This window comes from Helicoverpa zea, chromosome 6, assembly GCF_022581195.2.
Source record: "Helicoverpa zea isolate HzStark_Cry1AcR chromosome 6, ilHelZeax1.1, whole genome shotgun sequence".
In the NCBI taxonomy this organism is placed as follows: domain Eukaryota; kingdom Metazoa; phylum Arthropoda; class Insecta; order Lepidoptera; family Noctuidae; genus Helicoverpa; species Helicoverpa zea.
Genome location: NC_061457.1, coordinates 6,256,941 through 6,273,002, shown reverse-complemented (window position 1 = coordinate 6,273,002; position 16,062 = coordinate 6,256,941). Strand labels below are relative to the sequence as shown.

Genomic DNA, 16,062 nt, shown 5'->3' with positions numbered 1-16,062 from the left:
TATAAAACCTGTTAGCCTTTCTGCTTAGATATACCTATGGAAACCCTTTATTAAATACAATAACCTATATACTAAAAGCAAAATAACTCATAGAGAGTGTAGAGAAATAATTCGCAGAATTCGGTATGAGCTGAGAGCTGAAATGCGAGCATTCGTAGCCGTGGTATGCCCTTGACCCATAGCTTCCGCTGATTCTGAAAAATTCACCGCTGCACTGCGTCGTCAGTCGATAGCAATATCTAAATGTTTGTTTTTCATTAAATGCAGATGTTTACCTCTTTGTGAAAGGTCATCAATATATTTTGGACGGCTGTAAAATTTTTATTTCATCTTAATTCTACCCGTTCTTGTTTAAAAATGGTAAAAAATTGAGCACATTTTCACAAGCTTCACTTCTCATCGTTGAGCACAATATTGGAATAGTTCATTCTAAAAACTAAATTCCACTCAGTAACGCTGTTTTTTATTCAGTAACCAGTGTCCTACTTATGGTGGAATACGGGATGAAAAACATTTGTTGTTTCCAATTTTGACATAAAACGTAGAAGGTAATGGAGTAACATTTGTTTCCACCGATCCCCTTATTAATATACCAAGCTCATGCAAGAGCTAACAAACTGCTTATCCGTCAGGAAATGGCTTCAACGAGACTCTATTTGTTTATAAACTTCAGATATGATTAATTGCCTTAGTCGTTATGTATGACTAACAATCCGACGTATTGTAGAAAGTTACTATGAAGTGACTCAGCTGAACTGCTCGATGTACCCATCTGTAATTGCGAAGTTACATATTTTTACGAGGCTTCGCCTAATAAAAGCGAACTCGTCTACACAACCACGTGTACAGTGTGTAATTTTAGGCACAAATACACCAATACATCAAGACGTATGAAACATTCATAGAATCTTAGCGTAATTTATACTAGTGTGTATTTTCAGTGAAAAACTAGACAGGCTAAAGTCACAAGTATTTTATTGATTTTACTGTGTTAACTTTTTCATTTTGCAATTAACTGAAGAATTGCTGAAAGAGATATTATTTGAGCCGTCACCGCCCGCCCACGTGGCACTCGTCAATGTCGCAAATGCTTTCTTGTGTTCGTCGCACAAATTCCTCTTGCGCGTACCTATCGCGTGCGACCCAGTTTATTGATCTTGCTTAACGTATGTATCACACACATAGTCGATTTCTGTGCAGTTTTAGCTAATCATGTTATCATAATTGCACTACTTTTGTCATAACAAAATCACAAAAACTCTCCATTTCTTTACGACATGAGTCTGTTACTTTCTTCTTGCATTATTTGAAATGTTAGCAATTCATCATGTTTGCTATACCTACTATAGAAAATCTTATCAAGATTTTGTAAACTATACATCAATTTTTTGAGGACCGCAAGTGAAAGCCTCGTTAGTTTTTATACATGTTGGTTGTGAAACATTTGAAAACACAGATAAAGTGTTCGTTTAACATTATGTGTAGCGTAAACAGGCCAAATACCTACCTGACGTGTCGATGAGTGTTTTCTGTTTTTATCGTGCTAAATGTATTTTTAACGATATCGTCGTTTTACGCGACATGACGAGCAAGCCGAGCATGTGGCCAGCTTGCGAGTAGCCACCTCGCGTACTCTTGACATTGTTTTGATACAGATCTCGTGTCTTTAACCCTTCTTGATGACATCAAAACTTAAATTTCAAGTAGGCCAGTTAAATGATATTTTGTATTCGCCTAGCGTAACTGATAACAAGTAAATCTTGTGACATTATTAGGTTACGCACATAATTTACTTTGGCTTTGACGGGGCTGTAGATTTTCTCGGAATTATTCTGATAGATTTACTACATTAATGGTGACGAACAACAAATAACTTTATTTGGCCTACATACTTCGCTATTGGGGAAATTCCAATAATTTCTGTGACTGTTTGTAGCGATGACATCGCTCTATCCCGTTCCTTTGATGTAGCGACGCCAACATTAAGAACGTACTTAATGGCCTCCATTTGGCAGGAAAATTGCGAGCGCGACGTTACATTGGGTATTTAAAACAGGCAACATGTTTGTTTACAAACCTTGTCAAGTTAAAAGGAAAGTATTACTAAGTCTACTCCCCAAGGAAAGACTACTTATTTGATATAGATAGTAAAAATCTTCATGATAAATTAACACACAAACTACAACTATATCATTGACATTCGTTATTCGACAAACGTCGCTATGATTCGATGTCAAAACAGTAACTTTCAGCGGTAGAGAATATAGTGTCCTCGAATGAGATACCGATAACCTTCATAGCTGTGGGCTTGAAGGACGAGGTAGGTTACATAACGCTGCAGCGAGCGACGTCCTCGGGAGTCGGAGCTGAGGCGGGCGGCCAAGGGCGCGGGATCGATCCGCCCGAGTCCCGGACCTAGCGCGCCTCGTGCCTCTACCAGCTTTAACGTTAAGCGCTAGCGCAACAACGCTCATTAAGCCTGTTGATATAACAGTTAGATATTTCTAATTTATTTTTTTATCATTTTATTAATGCTGCTGATAATTCCAGAATACAAAAAGGGCTGTCACGTTCCTTCTTTTTAATACAGTTTCATATGTTGAGCTACAGTGATTCAGAAAACTAAATGAAATCAAAGTATGTTTTATTACAGCTCATAAACTTGGACTTCATCGTTTACAATTTTCAGCATTCATCTAAACGAAAGAAAGGTCAATCGATCTGTTTAGCCTTGGCCGACAAATAGTCTTGCATCGCTCTAAAGACATTTTAGTGGACTGAAAACTTTCAATTTTATTTATATGTTTGGCTGATGGCATTATAATGGATGGATTGAATTACAATTATTATTGACTTATCATCACTGGCTGTAGCCTGCTTAGAACATTAACCAGTGAGCTTAATCTGTGCTGGATCAAATATCTGTGTAGATTTATTTAACGCAATGTAATGATCTAAATGTATTTCTAGTTTGCTTCAATGTTTTAACTTCCTGTATAAAACGTATCGATATCTGTCAATTAAATAAATAACATAACTTCAACAGTTGAGCGTGCGAAATTGATTAATCAGTCAGCTAGTAAATGTTTGTAACAAGTTCTTGAACTGCCCGGAACTGTTACTCGTCATTAATATGGCTTACACGTTATTTTTGGGATTTTGTTTATTTCGTTGTTTCGTTATTTTCGACGAGTTTTATTTCAGTACTTAATATAAACATTTCTACACATCTACAGAAGTCACGGCCACCGTTTAGAGTAATCTACTGCTGGCACTTTCTGGCGACACTGTCACGAAAATATTTCTGTTAACCTTTACACAAAGCGTAATAAACGCTATTTTCAGATCCATTCTTAGTCTATCAGGTATAACAATAAATCCTACAAAAGATTTATGCTAACAATATAATCTTTCGAAACGGAGTTTTTGCATAGTTGATCTATGGCGCAATCTTTAACTAAGCCGTGTTCGGTCACGAAAATTGCGAGGCTGGCGGTGCCTGGTGCGCTATGTTAAATGTTGCCTCACATGGGCGAAGGACTAATCGCTCTGCTCATTGTCTATGTACAGTGTACACATACGGACGTGTAGCACCAACTTCATATTAATAAAAAAATCTTCTTACCGATGTTTGGGCTATGACAGATGTTAATTTTGATCAGGAATGATTAACAAGAGATTGTATCGAATGAGTGGCACCTGAATCTTCATCTCTATAATGTCCTTACTTACCTTAGTTCTTTTTTAATGTGACACTTAATTTTAAATGCTCATCTAGTTTGTCTCAACAGGCCAGCTGTCATTGATTGCCAAATCGATAAATAAATATTGGGAAATTCTTACAATGGCGTATGTAGACTTTAGCGGAAAGTGCGCATAGTTTTATCTGAGCGTATAGCGGCGGAGATGCGTCAATAACACAGTTCCATGGCGAGGCCAAGGCCGACGCCGACGCCGTCGTCGCTCCGCTCGGTGAATGGAGGCGCGTGCCACGCCGTCACTCGTTATCGACTATTAATAGAACACCCATAGTGTACCTACAAATTCTCTATTGCTCATCATTACTCACTAAACGGAATTGTCTCTCTCTGCCACACAAAACAACATTTCCAATTCAAAGAATTGCGCTACGTATAGACAAAATCTCACATGTCCCAAAATGTTTATACCTTACTTCGAGCATTTGAGCTCTTGGCTTGCTGTCAAATTCTTGCTGCCACATTTGAAAAATGTTGATGCTTTCATTAGTAAAATGTTTCGATAGATTGTTATTGAAAGCTCGGCAATTGATGGCCAAAACACTTGCTAAAAATCTGGAATACCTTATTTATTTTTAGAAAGTGTTTTTCTTACGAATGGGTATCGGGATAAACGGTATTTATCGGCTGGTGTCTCGAGAGTTCACGCTTCATTACACCTGAAGGTGTTTTGTTGTTGAACTTCTCTGTTTGCTCTTGTTTTGAATGCACATTGAACTACTGAAATACTTACACAAATACGAAAACGTGCAGTGTTCTAGGTCTTTTCTAAAATAAATATTTACTTTTTTTTAAATAAACCCTTACATCTGCAACAATTTTTGTACATTCTTTATTTATTAACAGTTATTTTTTCCTTAATTTCAGAACCAAAGAAGGACAAATTGGAAAATGGTGGCGAGCTTATGAGGCCTGAGCGACCCAACTCCTTGACCGGCAAGATCCCACGACGAATATGCTATCAAGGAGATGTTGGTATGTATTACTTATTATAATTATTTTGATATTCTTACAAGAACACATTTCTTTAGGTACTAAGAGCAAAAACACACTTTTAAATAAAACTTGCAATTCCTCAGGTTTTGTTTGCAAATGTGGTCAAGTTGCTGATGAGAGCAAAAATTTGGATTTGATGGAGAGGCTTTCTAAAACCGCTTATTAGCTTTTTCGAACACCACTTATGGCACCAATTTTGTATTTTTGTATAGCTTGCAAAATTGGGATAAGAGTGTAATTGGATTGGCCAATAAATGTCAATAGGTATGGTCTTCGTTGGGGAAATGTGAGCCATTTCGTTTACCCTTTGGGGATTACAAGCAAAGTTGTTAATTGAATGAGCTCCAAATGACTTGAAGCTGTAGTGTGGATGTATCGTGAAACTGTATTGGCATAAATGTTCCAGTGGGTGGTTACGGGTCGACGGGCGACGGCGGCGGGCACGGCGGCCACGGGCACGGCGACGCGGAGGAACAGCTCATGCTGTCGGAGCTGCCGGAGCCCCCCATCGCGCTGTCCGAGATCGGGCCCATACCACCCCCACCCATGTTCAGTTCACCCAGCCCCACGCGCCACCACCACCAGCACCAGCATGCGCACGCGCACGCCCAACACCCCCTCGCTCAACATCCTCTCTCTGACTGTAAGCATCAACCTTCCGATTCTATTCGCATACAAGTTACCACGGGTGAGCAGAAGTGATATGATAATACCCTTTGTTGTCTTAGTACTTATTTGAAAAGCTTGGTAAGCCTTAGCTTCCTAGCTTGCTAGATAGTATTCCTTTTTTACACTGCTACTTCAATATCTTGCAGGACCCGTTAAAATAATAATATCTACCTATTCGCTTTTAGAGGAAGTAATGTTAACACATATTATTTACTATGGTCAGTAAACGGTTTGTGGTTGTTTGATCAGCCGAAGAGGAGGACGAACAGGAGGACGACGAAGTCGAGCCACTGAACCTCGGTGCGGACACGTCTCGCGTCGAGGAGATTCCGCCTAAGGAGCCCATATTCAACGCGGTGCCGCTCAAGTCCGCGCTCAAGAAGCGGCCCGCGCCCGCCGCCTCCCCCTCCGGCACCCCGCTCGCCACGCCCCTCGCGCCGCGCCAGGACCATCACCATACCAGCTTCAAGTCAGTATCCTACCACTACCACACACACTACCACATATCGACAACTTAGTATTAATATCGAAGATGTTCTCGCTTTACTTTAGCCATCCATCTGCAGATAAAAATAAAATTACACAAATATCTTATTCACTCTTTGATCACGATATTGTCAAAATGATTTTAAATATCCAGCTTTCAAATCACCTGCTGTGCTCCCAAATCGCTAATCCCCGCAATATTACGACGACAACGTTTGATTTGAAGTTTTCTCGTTTTATTTTGAAATTGGAACTTGTGTTTATCATTTTGACGTAATTGTGAGCGAGGAGACAGTACACTGCAGTTCATATTTTCATAAAATGTTGGGCGTGATAGTGAAAGTTGTACGTTTATTTCCATCTTGCGTCGGCGTGCAGGCGGCCGCCGCCCAAACCGAGGATCCGCATATGGTAACAGTCCCATACGTTATGCCAGTGTTGTTGACCACGCCATCTCGCCCACCGACCTCCCGACGGTCTGCTTCGCCTTTAGCCCATGCATCGTGCTGTGCACGCTTCCGAATCATCTCTCTCTTGTTAACTGTCGATGTCTCTAACTGTCCACACACTAACGCCATTATAGATGCATATGATAATGACTGTGATGCTTTCAAATGAAATTCAATAATAGCGTTAATAAATCAATAGTTTAAAGAGCCGAAATTTTAAAACAGAAAATAATGTTAATCTTTGGATCCACAACCTACATGTGACGTGTGTGCTGTTGTTAAAGTTATGGCTGTTTTCTCTTGATATCTTGCTCTATACGTCGTTGTTCTATGTTGCATGTACGTGTAATTTCATTATAGTTTGCCGGTCATAGAATTATGATTATGTTCAATATTTTGTTGTTAATTAGTTTACATTTAATGAGGACATTGTATTGACTCAACTAGCGTTGGTACATAATTTATGTTTAAGTTATATTTAATTTAAGTAGTTTTTATTTAATGTATCAGATGCATATGTTTGTAGTTGTTTAAGTACAGAAGGCTTACAGCCTATTTTTGAAAGTGCATATTAGGTCTCCGACATTTCGAATGAAGGCTCATCAATGTTTGCATCATAGGTGTTAAGGATGTTTGTTGAGCACATGCATGGTCATGGCACGACGGTGCTGGTTCGTGCTAACTTAATGACTAACACGTTCAGATACACCTATCGAGACTGCTCACTGAATCCAATTCTTACAATAGAGTATGTTATTCAATATGCAAAAGAAGAACTAAAGCAAAAAAATGCCTGTCATAGACTGTTTTACTTTTTTATTTTCTGCATTATTAGCTTACACATGCAGAAGCACATGGTAGCATAAGTTGTGTTTGAAAAGGTTGTATATTAACTGTGGTGTGTTGTGTAGCACGCGGCCGGTGCGCGTGGGCAACGGGCTTGAGAACAAGGAGAACGCGCGGCCGTGGGAGGAGTACGAAGGATCCAACGAGTCTGACCGCGTGGCTGCCAAGCTGGCCCGCAAGGAAAGCCTTAACATCAAGCTAGCGCTGCGCCCTGACCGCCAGGAACTTATCAACAGGTATGATGCTCAATCTATATTGTCAAAAGACGTTGGATCCAGTCTACGTTCGACGTTTCAACCAATGGGAGTTGGATCCAAAGTCTACATTTTGCATATCAAGCAAGGATCGTGAGACGTATCTTGGAGAATGTGAAGTTAGCCGGTTGGTCCGCAGTTTTATAACAATTTAATTGAACAGTCAAACACAATTTTCTGACTTGCCAATTTACGTCGGGCATACTGTCTTTATAGTTGAAAATCGAACCAGAATATAGAAGGGATACCACTAAAAATAAATCCCACTTCTTTGTCTTATTCAATTTTGAACTACAGTCTCTTCATCCATAAGTTAAGAATTAGCCTTACGAAAAGCTGTAATAGACCCTAGAAAAATTGGAGATGAGTTAAATAGTACCTACACTATTTAAAAAAAAATACTCACTAAGTGAAGGCAGTCTTGTAAGGGAACAAGGAAGCCTTGTTGCCCTATTTACTGCAAACATGACCCCCGAATTTGGGTTTGGTCTTTCATCGGTTGCCGACCCGAACCGACCTGTGTAATTATTTTAATTAAGAAATTCCCAAAAGACTAATGAATTTGACAAATTGTTAGAAATAGGCTTGCCCTCTGTTTAACAATACTTGTACATTTGTTTTTAACATGTAGTTTAGGTACCTTTTAAACATTCTCTCGTAGATAACCACCTGCGTGACGTTATATCTTATCAGGAAGAGCTATCGCCGATAAGGGCGGCCTTAATTACTACTTTATCTAGACAATAAAGTCGATCACATAATCGTCTATCAATGACCTTGCACTCCCAGTCTAACCGATTGCTGGATATCGCAACTGGCCTTCTTGAAACAGCTGCATTTCTATTGCATTGAACAATACTTCCTATTGATGTCGTAAGATGCCTGCTCATTTGGCACAGCCCTGGCTGTGTGATGACTGATATATCGAAGGGAAATGTCACCGGGCCTTTAATTTATTTATACTTAATGTGTTACTTTGAGATTGTCAGTTTGTGGCTAAGTATGATATTCGTGGCTTAGTAAGTTATATAAAAGTTGGCTAAATCTGTAATAGTCGATATCTAGTGGTGAATTGGGATGAATATAACATAATATACATGTCGCAGCCATCTGGCTAAAATAGCCATTCAATCAAATAGCTAGGCCCCTTTGACTGGACAACGCCTTTTGAAATGAAATGTACCTATAGCTCCTGCGTACTGTATAATATTCTTATGGAAAGGTTAAGATATATAAAAACATAGAACTCGAACAATGCAAAGTTAATGCTCAGATTGACGTAATGTATATGAAAGATGACAATAGATATTGATTAAAGTATAACTACATCATAACAGGTTATTGCGTATATTGTGTACTCTTTGTACTACAAATTAAGTAGATACTTTAAACTAATGTGCACGTGGTGATAACCACTAGCAATGAAAAACAAACAACAAACAAAAACTCCAGTTCCATTCGCCAACACGAAATAGAAAAAAACCGCCAACAAAACTCATAACTGTTTGTAAGAAATTACGTAAAAATAATTGAAATTCCTTTGTATGATATCATAGTCACAACATTGTCAATGTCACTTCCTACGTTCCGCTAGCTAATGAGTGCTGGCAGTGTTACGTGTTCGTGTATTAATACTAATTACTATGTTTACACGGGATACAAATTCGGGAGAGCGGCCGATGTGAAGTACATACGGCTTTTGAAAATGTTTCAGTTTATTTTTTCCCGGATAAATTGGACGTAGTTATGCAGAAACGTTCCAACCCACTGTACGCGTAAATGCTTATATCTCAAATTAAACTTGAATTTGAGATATAAGCATTTACGCGTTTCAGTTGTATTCTTTTTTATTCTAACTAGTAAAGGTACTAGAGGTTTTATTGTTGAATTATATTGAGTTTAGATAACGATATGCTAAATTTTAGGCTGTTCAATCACAATAACTCGATTTCGGGTGACTTGTGGGTTGGAACGTTTCTGCATAACTACGTCCAATTGCGACTCGCGATGTTGCTTTTAGAATCGGTTCGGTAGTTCCCGAGATCACACTTCAGAAATAAGTAATCGATTTTACATATTGATATTAATTTAGATTAATTAGCAGGAAAACATAATAAGCGCTTATTATAGCGAACCTTTTTTCCTGTAAGGATGGAAAATGATATTTCTAATTCGGGAGCAAAATAATAAGGAAAAGCTGATGAATCATATAAAATTACCGATAACACTAGTTCAAGCTTATTTTGAATGGCAAATTGATAAATCACGATTGCCATTGTAATTTTTTATTTCACTTATTAAGTTCAAGTTGTTTTAGTTCGCGACTATGGTTGTGTAAGTCAAGTGTTCTGTACCTATAAATTGTTACGTTACGCAAGTGATTAGGCTAGGTGTTAGTAGTGATAGTTAGACGAGGTGCTGAATAGACGCAGGTCTTGTGAATAGAGTCTCGTTCGTGCTGAACATCAACACATGCACGTGTAGTGTTACGTAACGCAGTCCGGTGCGCACAGTAATAGTCCACTCCACGACGTCTGGCAACAATGCACGCCTGGGAGCGTTATTTTCGTCAGCACCGTCAAAGTCATTGTTATCAATGTTTTATTTCTTCCTGTTTCTAAGCTCGCTCTTGGCATTGGCATTGTTGGATTTTCACTAATAGCACCTATTGAATAACCATTTACTATGTTTACTTCAGCTCAATAATCGTACTAGCGCTGTTCGATGCCGTAGTACAAATACATCAAAACGTTAGATGTAAAATTCTAGAACAAGCTTAATTTATTAATTAAACCTGGGCGCTAAATTACGGGTCTTGGGGATTAGCCAAGTGTGTATGTTAATCGGATATTATGAAAACATTTTGAGCGTCACGTAAGCTTTAGCGAATTTTATATTGTCGGTCTGTTGGCAGTGGTCGGGCAACAAGTGCAGAGAATAAATATTGTTAGTGTTCGGAGAGGAGTTACACGAGTGAGTTAGGATCCGTGGTGTACATGTGTGTGGTGTGTGCGTAGGAACATCTTGGTGGTGCAGAGCGAGCACGAGCGTCAGGAGTCGTGGGAGGCCATCGGCGCGCGCCTCATCCGCCGCCTGTCCATGCGGCCCACCGCCGAGGAGCTCGTCGAGAGGAACATACTCAAAAGTAAGTACTCTCGCCATACTACGCCATACATACGCCCAATAGGAGCTTTTTATTTAGAAAATATTACTGTCTCCGCTGACAGTATTTAACAGGACTGATCATAATAATTCTAAATACGAGTATATATTTTTAATTTTCCTGAATTTTATTCGGAACAAAAATAAAGTCATCAATGAAACAAAAAATATACTCTTTCTGTACAATCGTAATTAAAAAAAAACACATTATTATAGGCCAGTCACCCGCCGAAGAAAAGAAGCAGAAGGAAGAGAAAAAGCGATACCTGTTGCGCAAGCTCAGCTTCCGACCCACTGTCGACGAACTCAAAGAGAAGAAGATCATCCGCTTCAGCGATTACATCGAAGTTACGCAGGTACTCACCTACCTATATTTACCTACTATTTATTTAACACTAGCCGTTTTCCCGTGAGGCTACTGCCCGTACCCGGATAAAATATAGCTTATGTTCACCGCATATGTAGCTGTGAATTTTTCAAATCGGTCGAGTAGTTTCGGAGCCTATTCATGTCCAACATACAATCACATCTTAGTTTAAATGATTATTTGACATCAAAATTGCATTTCTATATGTATAATCCAAACTAATATTATAAATGCGAAAGTAACTCTGTCTGTCTGTCTGTCTGTCTGTCTGTCTGTCTGTCTTTTCTTCACGCCTAAACTACTGAACCGATTTGTGTGAAATTTGGTACAGACATAGTTTGAAACTTGAGAAAGGACATAGGATAGTTTTTATTACAAAAAAAAATAAAAATAAAATTATTCCGGACATATAGCGCCATCTATTGGTGAAATCAAAAATCTGCTGGTAGTCACTATTCCACGCGAACGAAGTTGCGGGCAAAAGCTAGTATTTAATAAGAAAAACATGCCCACCAGTATAGGATAAACGGTCTAGCTACCGGTCTCACCTAACGTACCCATATTATTATTAGTGCATTAATTTCTCTCGTCACCTGGGACCGTTCTTCAAGGCTCGTGTCCGGCCTTGTCGTGTTTAATTTAGTTTATGTCAGAGTCAGGCCAGTCATAAACGTTCCTAATTCAAAATTATAATTGAGTAGTCACAATAATGAAACAAGACAAACAGTTGTTGCGAACTTGTACGTGACTAAGCAAATCGTAATGTTTAATGTCTTGGGACAAGTGAATAAGCATATTTCATTGATAAATGAGGAATTTTACAATGAAATTCTAAGACTTATTACTGGGGAGTTTGTTCCAAAATTTCTTCTTCCCATTTAAACAAACACATAGGAAGTGATGAAGGGTGAGCGTTTTTGGAGACTGTTTTATAATAATTAATTAAAAATATTTTTTAATCTTTATGTTTATTTGTGCAGGCTCATGATTACGACCGGCGCGCGGACAAGCCGTGGACCCGCCTGACCCCGCGCGACAAGGCGGCCATCAGGCGGGAACTCAACGAATTTAAGAGCTCCGAGATGGCAGTGCACGAGGAAAGCAAGCATCTTACCAGGTATATAACAACGAGTTATAATACCCTATTTAAATGCGATTTATTTATTTAGATTTTACAAAAGCTAAGCTTAAAGTAAACAAAAGTAGTATTGCATTGCATTATGCCGCAGAGTTTTCATGAATTTACTAGTTTGCCACTATCTAGAGCTGCGACTCCTGGAAATTCCTTTTATAGGGGGTTTTCCAATATATCTATATATATATATCCATGTCAGTGATAGATGTCGTCTAACGGCCGTTCCCAATATTCTATCTATCTCCTGATTTGCCTACTAGAGATTTGATGCGATTCTGAGCATGAGCGTTTGTCCGTAGATTCCACAGACCATGACGGCTGTGCCTTAGAGCCGAAGCTGGAGGCGGCGCGAGGCGCGGTTGACGCGGTTGACGCGGCGAGTGCACGAGTTCACTACCACGGCCCGTGGCCGCACCTGTGATTTATAACGTTATTTATATTGACTTCTTCCGTTTTCTGGAAGATTCGTATGCAATAACTTACCAGAACCCATCGGTAAAGTGTTGAATATTCTAAACTTACGTTTTGACGTTACGTTTTGTACATGCGTACCGAGAGTGCAATTTTGTTTTTTTAATTTACCTACTATCGTATCGTAGTTATTGCCGAGTACAATTATTGTCATTATGGTATCGTTTATTATAATTAAGTTGACGTATTCTAAGCATAACTATACATTCTTTGAATTGACCTTCGAGAAAGGTTAGTGATACTGTTTATTGTGGTGGAGATTATGCGCTTTCAAACTATGTGAATTGTATGTAACGTTTACAAGTGAATTATTTTGATATGTGAGACGTATCCGACATATTGTATTTTTTGTATACTTGTGATTTTTCTTATATTGCTAGCTCTTAGCTCCGTAGTCGTTAAGCTAGATTTCATCTTTTAACTATTATTTATTTGGCATAAAATTTTTACTGTATTATGTTACGGTCACAAATTATTATTTTCTTTGTGTGTCGTATTTTAAGGTAGACTCGATCACAATACAAGTATTCGCCGAGAGCGGCGCTAAATGCAATGTTTTATAATAAGTACAGATCTTTTATACTTCCTCGATGCAAAGTTCAATAAATCGTTCTGAGACAAATTTACAAGTTGGCATTTCTTTGATGTTAGTGTTTGGAGATACTGCCATAGAGTTTCAATATTCGTTTTTACATTTGTAGTGATTTTGGAATGGTATTATTTGTATTCTCGTCACTGACTGGTTTCCAATGAGATTTTGTTGAGGTGTGTGATTTTAGGTGTTATATTGGTTAAACAAATTGACTCTAGCGTGTCTGCGATAGGTAACTTCTTTGGAATGATTATTTGATGTTTTTAAAGTGCTTCCAAATACCTGTGTGAAAAGTTACATTGCGATAAATTCGCACCAACATTAGTGCTATTCGTTGGTCATCCGTTACACGTGTCGTGTTTATTTGCTCAATCGTAGCCAAACGCGAAATTGTATACTACTGCCACTAATATATCACCTATTATCTCCCGAAGTTACATTTTAATATTAATTCCTGTAATGTTTACTTGGTATCATTATGAAACAAGACATAGTTTGACAGATATACATATGTATGTATGAATTGTAGTAAATTTAATTTACTGAATAAATAATTTAATTAAAACGTACGTACGCAACAATAGCAAAACCATAGTTGACCATCAGAACAGAGCAATTAGTTTGTGATTATTCGATAAGACTTCTGGTCCAGTTATGAGATTCCTAAGTACAGGGAAAAACTCAGTGATTATAAAACTCACTAATAGACACTGTTGTTATTAAAATAACACTGATATTGATATTGAGCTCAATGTAAAGCGTGTTGAATAGTTAGGCTTACGATGTCCATCGAGTGCGAGCGAGCACCCTCGGCGGGAACAACTTGTTACACTTGTCGCTGTAGCCTAGCTCTAGTGTAAGTACTCAAACGTTGAACGAAATCAATCACTAATTAATGATTCAATAAGCTATTATAAAGCTGTAGCTGTTAATACATTATTATACGCCTTCTGAGATTACAGTGATAACGTGATGACGTGTCGATACGTTCTGTTTGTCGAGACTGCACATTTCCGATCGGCTCGACCGTGCACACAGAGCAATAATAATGCTATCGGCTTGTTCGGCTGAGTGACATTATTTGAACTAGCGTTGAAAACTTTTTATATTACTGTATAGAATAATTCTTCTTAGTGTAACTAATAGATAGGAATCAGTTATAAATATTTTTTAAAAGCGATATATTGTTCAGTAGCGGTGCCATTTGGTGTGACGTGTTTTCATGAGTAAGTCATCCCGGGTCTGATTGCGCCGGCGAGCGAGTGCCACTCCACTCTATTTGCTAACACGAACGCATCAGTCTAAAATGTTTTCACTACACGTGTTTTTATATAGCAATTATTCTGTTATGTTAAGTCAATGCGTAATTACAGTACATTATACAAAATTATTATAGCAAGCTACAAAAATGTTGATATAATGGTTATTCTTGAGACCATTCCATTATAGAATAAAGTGGAAGCCAAAATGACGACTTATTTTTCTAAACGATTTTGTTAGATTTGCAATTAAAAGTAATAAGATAAAATGTAGATGTTTATCGATATATAATATTACATAATAAGACATTCAGATTTTCCAAAGATCTAAGGCTCAACTAAATTCTGTTAACTAGCTTACATGATTATGACATCTACTGTGTATGTATGAGAAAAACTTAAAGACACGAACAGCCTTCCTCGGGCTAGGCATTATACAAGTGTATTTATTAACTTGCGATATTATTTTTTATAAAATCAAATGTGATATAATTATTTTAATTTCTAGTGTTTAATATGATTATACTTTTTCTTTCATGATTATGTTAATCGAATATTTCTCATAAGAAATTAATTATGTAGCTAATCTTGCAAGCTCGTGACACTTCCGTTGACTCACTAAGAATCAATAATACTGTATGTTTTTTCACCGTGCAAACTGCACCACAGACACTGCTATTTTTCGCGTAGCGGCGAAATCTAGAGTCATCGTATAAATAATAATTTAATATAACTCACAAAGTATTTTGATAACAAGTGCGAGCAAACTGTTAAAATGTTGACTTAAAATATTTTTCCATGTTTACACTTACGGTGTACGTAATATGTACTATAGTTCGGCCATTCAGAGAATGCGTTCCTGACACGTCGCGATTGAACTGACGACGTAACTACATTCATTGATTATTGATATAATAATGTTGTTTTAATGCTCCTCAATTGTTAAAACGGTAAACAACCAGCAAAAATATTTTTATCGTAACTGCAACGCCATTGCAAAGTTACGTCGTCAGTTCAATCGCGACGTGTCAGGAACGCATTCTCTGAATGGCCGAACTATAGTGTTTAATATACCCTATTATAATATCTGACCCTAACTATACATACAACGTGGTTGAAAGTTATGAACTATAGTAGCCTACAATTTATTTTGTCGATCGATAAAAGATCGTGGTCGAGTACCGATCGACAAAAATTAAGAACATTTGTATGCATCGTAAAATGACGATCTTCAATAAAATATCAACCACCACTTAATCCATGTATGCGGTAGTGATTTTAAAGCAATTATATCGATAAACATTCTTTTAAAATTATGTCTGTATATAATTTTATTATAATGTAAATTATGGAATCTCTCATTTCCAATAATATGGTTCATAAATTTTTTGCTATTACGATTTATAATTGCTAATCTTCAGTAATCTGTATACTGTTGCTTTTGTTTTAAACATCATGTAAATTATTAATGACTTGTTGTAATGAGTATATATTGATAGCTATAAAATTACTTGTTTTATATAAAGTAAGTCTGTAAATATCATAATTATACATTAAGTTTTATACAATATTGTTTTTGTTTCATCCCCAACCCTGGTTCTAATTTAAATATGAGTCC

The 16,062-nt window shown here is 37.7% G+C and overlaps 1 protein-coding gene across 7 annotated transcripts in view; it reads left to right on the top strand.

Annotated features, from left to right (window-relative positions):
- Positions 1–16,012, top strand: part of LOC124631213 (phosphatase and actin regulator 3) — a 46,036-nt gene extending 30,024 nt beyond the window's left edge. For 5 of the 7 annotated variants that reach the window (XM_047165467.1, XM_047165461.1, XM_047165466.1 and 2 more), the window contains 10 exons: positions 4,626–4,733; positions 5,161–5,442; positions 5,673–5,892; positions 6,288–6,320; positions 7,270–7,440; positions 10,476–10,603; positions 10,837–10,976; positions 11,968–12,104; positions 12,422–15,275; positions 15,505–16,012. In XM_047165467.1, coding sequence (XP_047021423.1) covers positions 4,626–4,733; positions 5,161–5,442; positions 5,673–5,892; positions 6,288–6,320; positions 7,270–7,440; positions 10,476–10,603; positions 10,837–10,976; positions 11,968–12,104; positions 12,422–12,437 — 1,235 coding nt within the window. In that variant the 3' untranslated portion in view covers positions 12,438–15,275; positions 15,505–16,012. Of the gene's footprint in view, positions 1–4,625; positions 4,734–5,160; positions 5,443–5,672; positions 5,893–6,287; positions 6,321–7,269; positions 7,441–10,475; positions 10,604–10,836; positions 10,977–11,967; positions 12,105–12,421; positions 15,276–15,504 lie in introns of those variants that run through there. The other 2 variants (XM_047165464.1, XM_047165462.1) reach the window with 2 other exon arrangements.
- Positions 16,013–16,062: the final 50 nt, after the last annotated feature.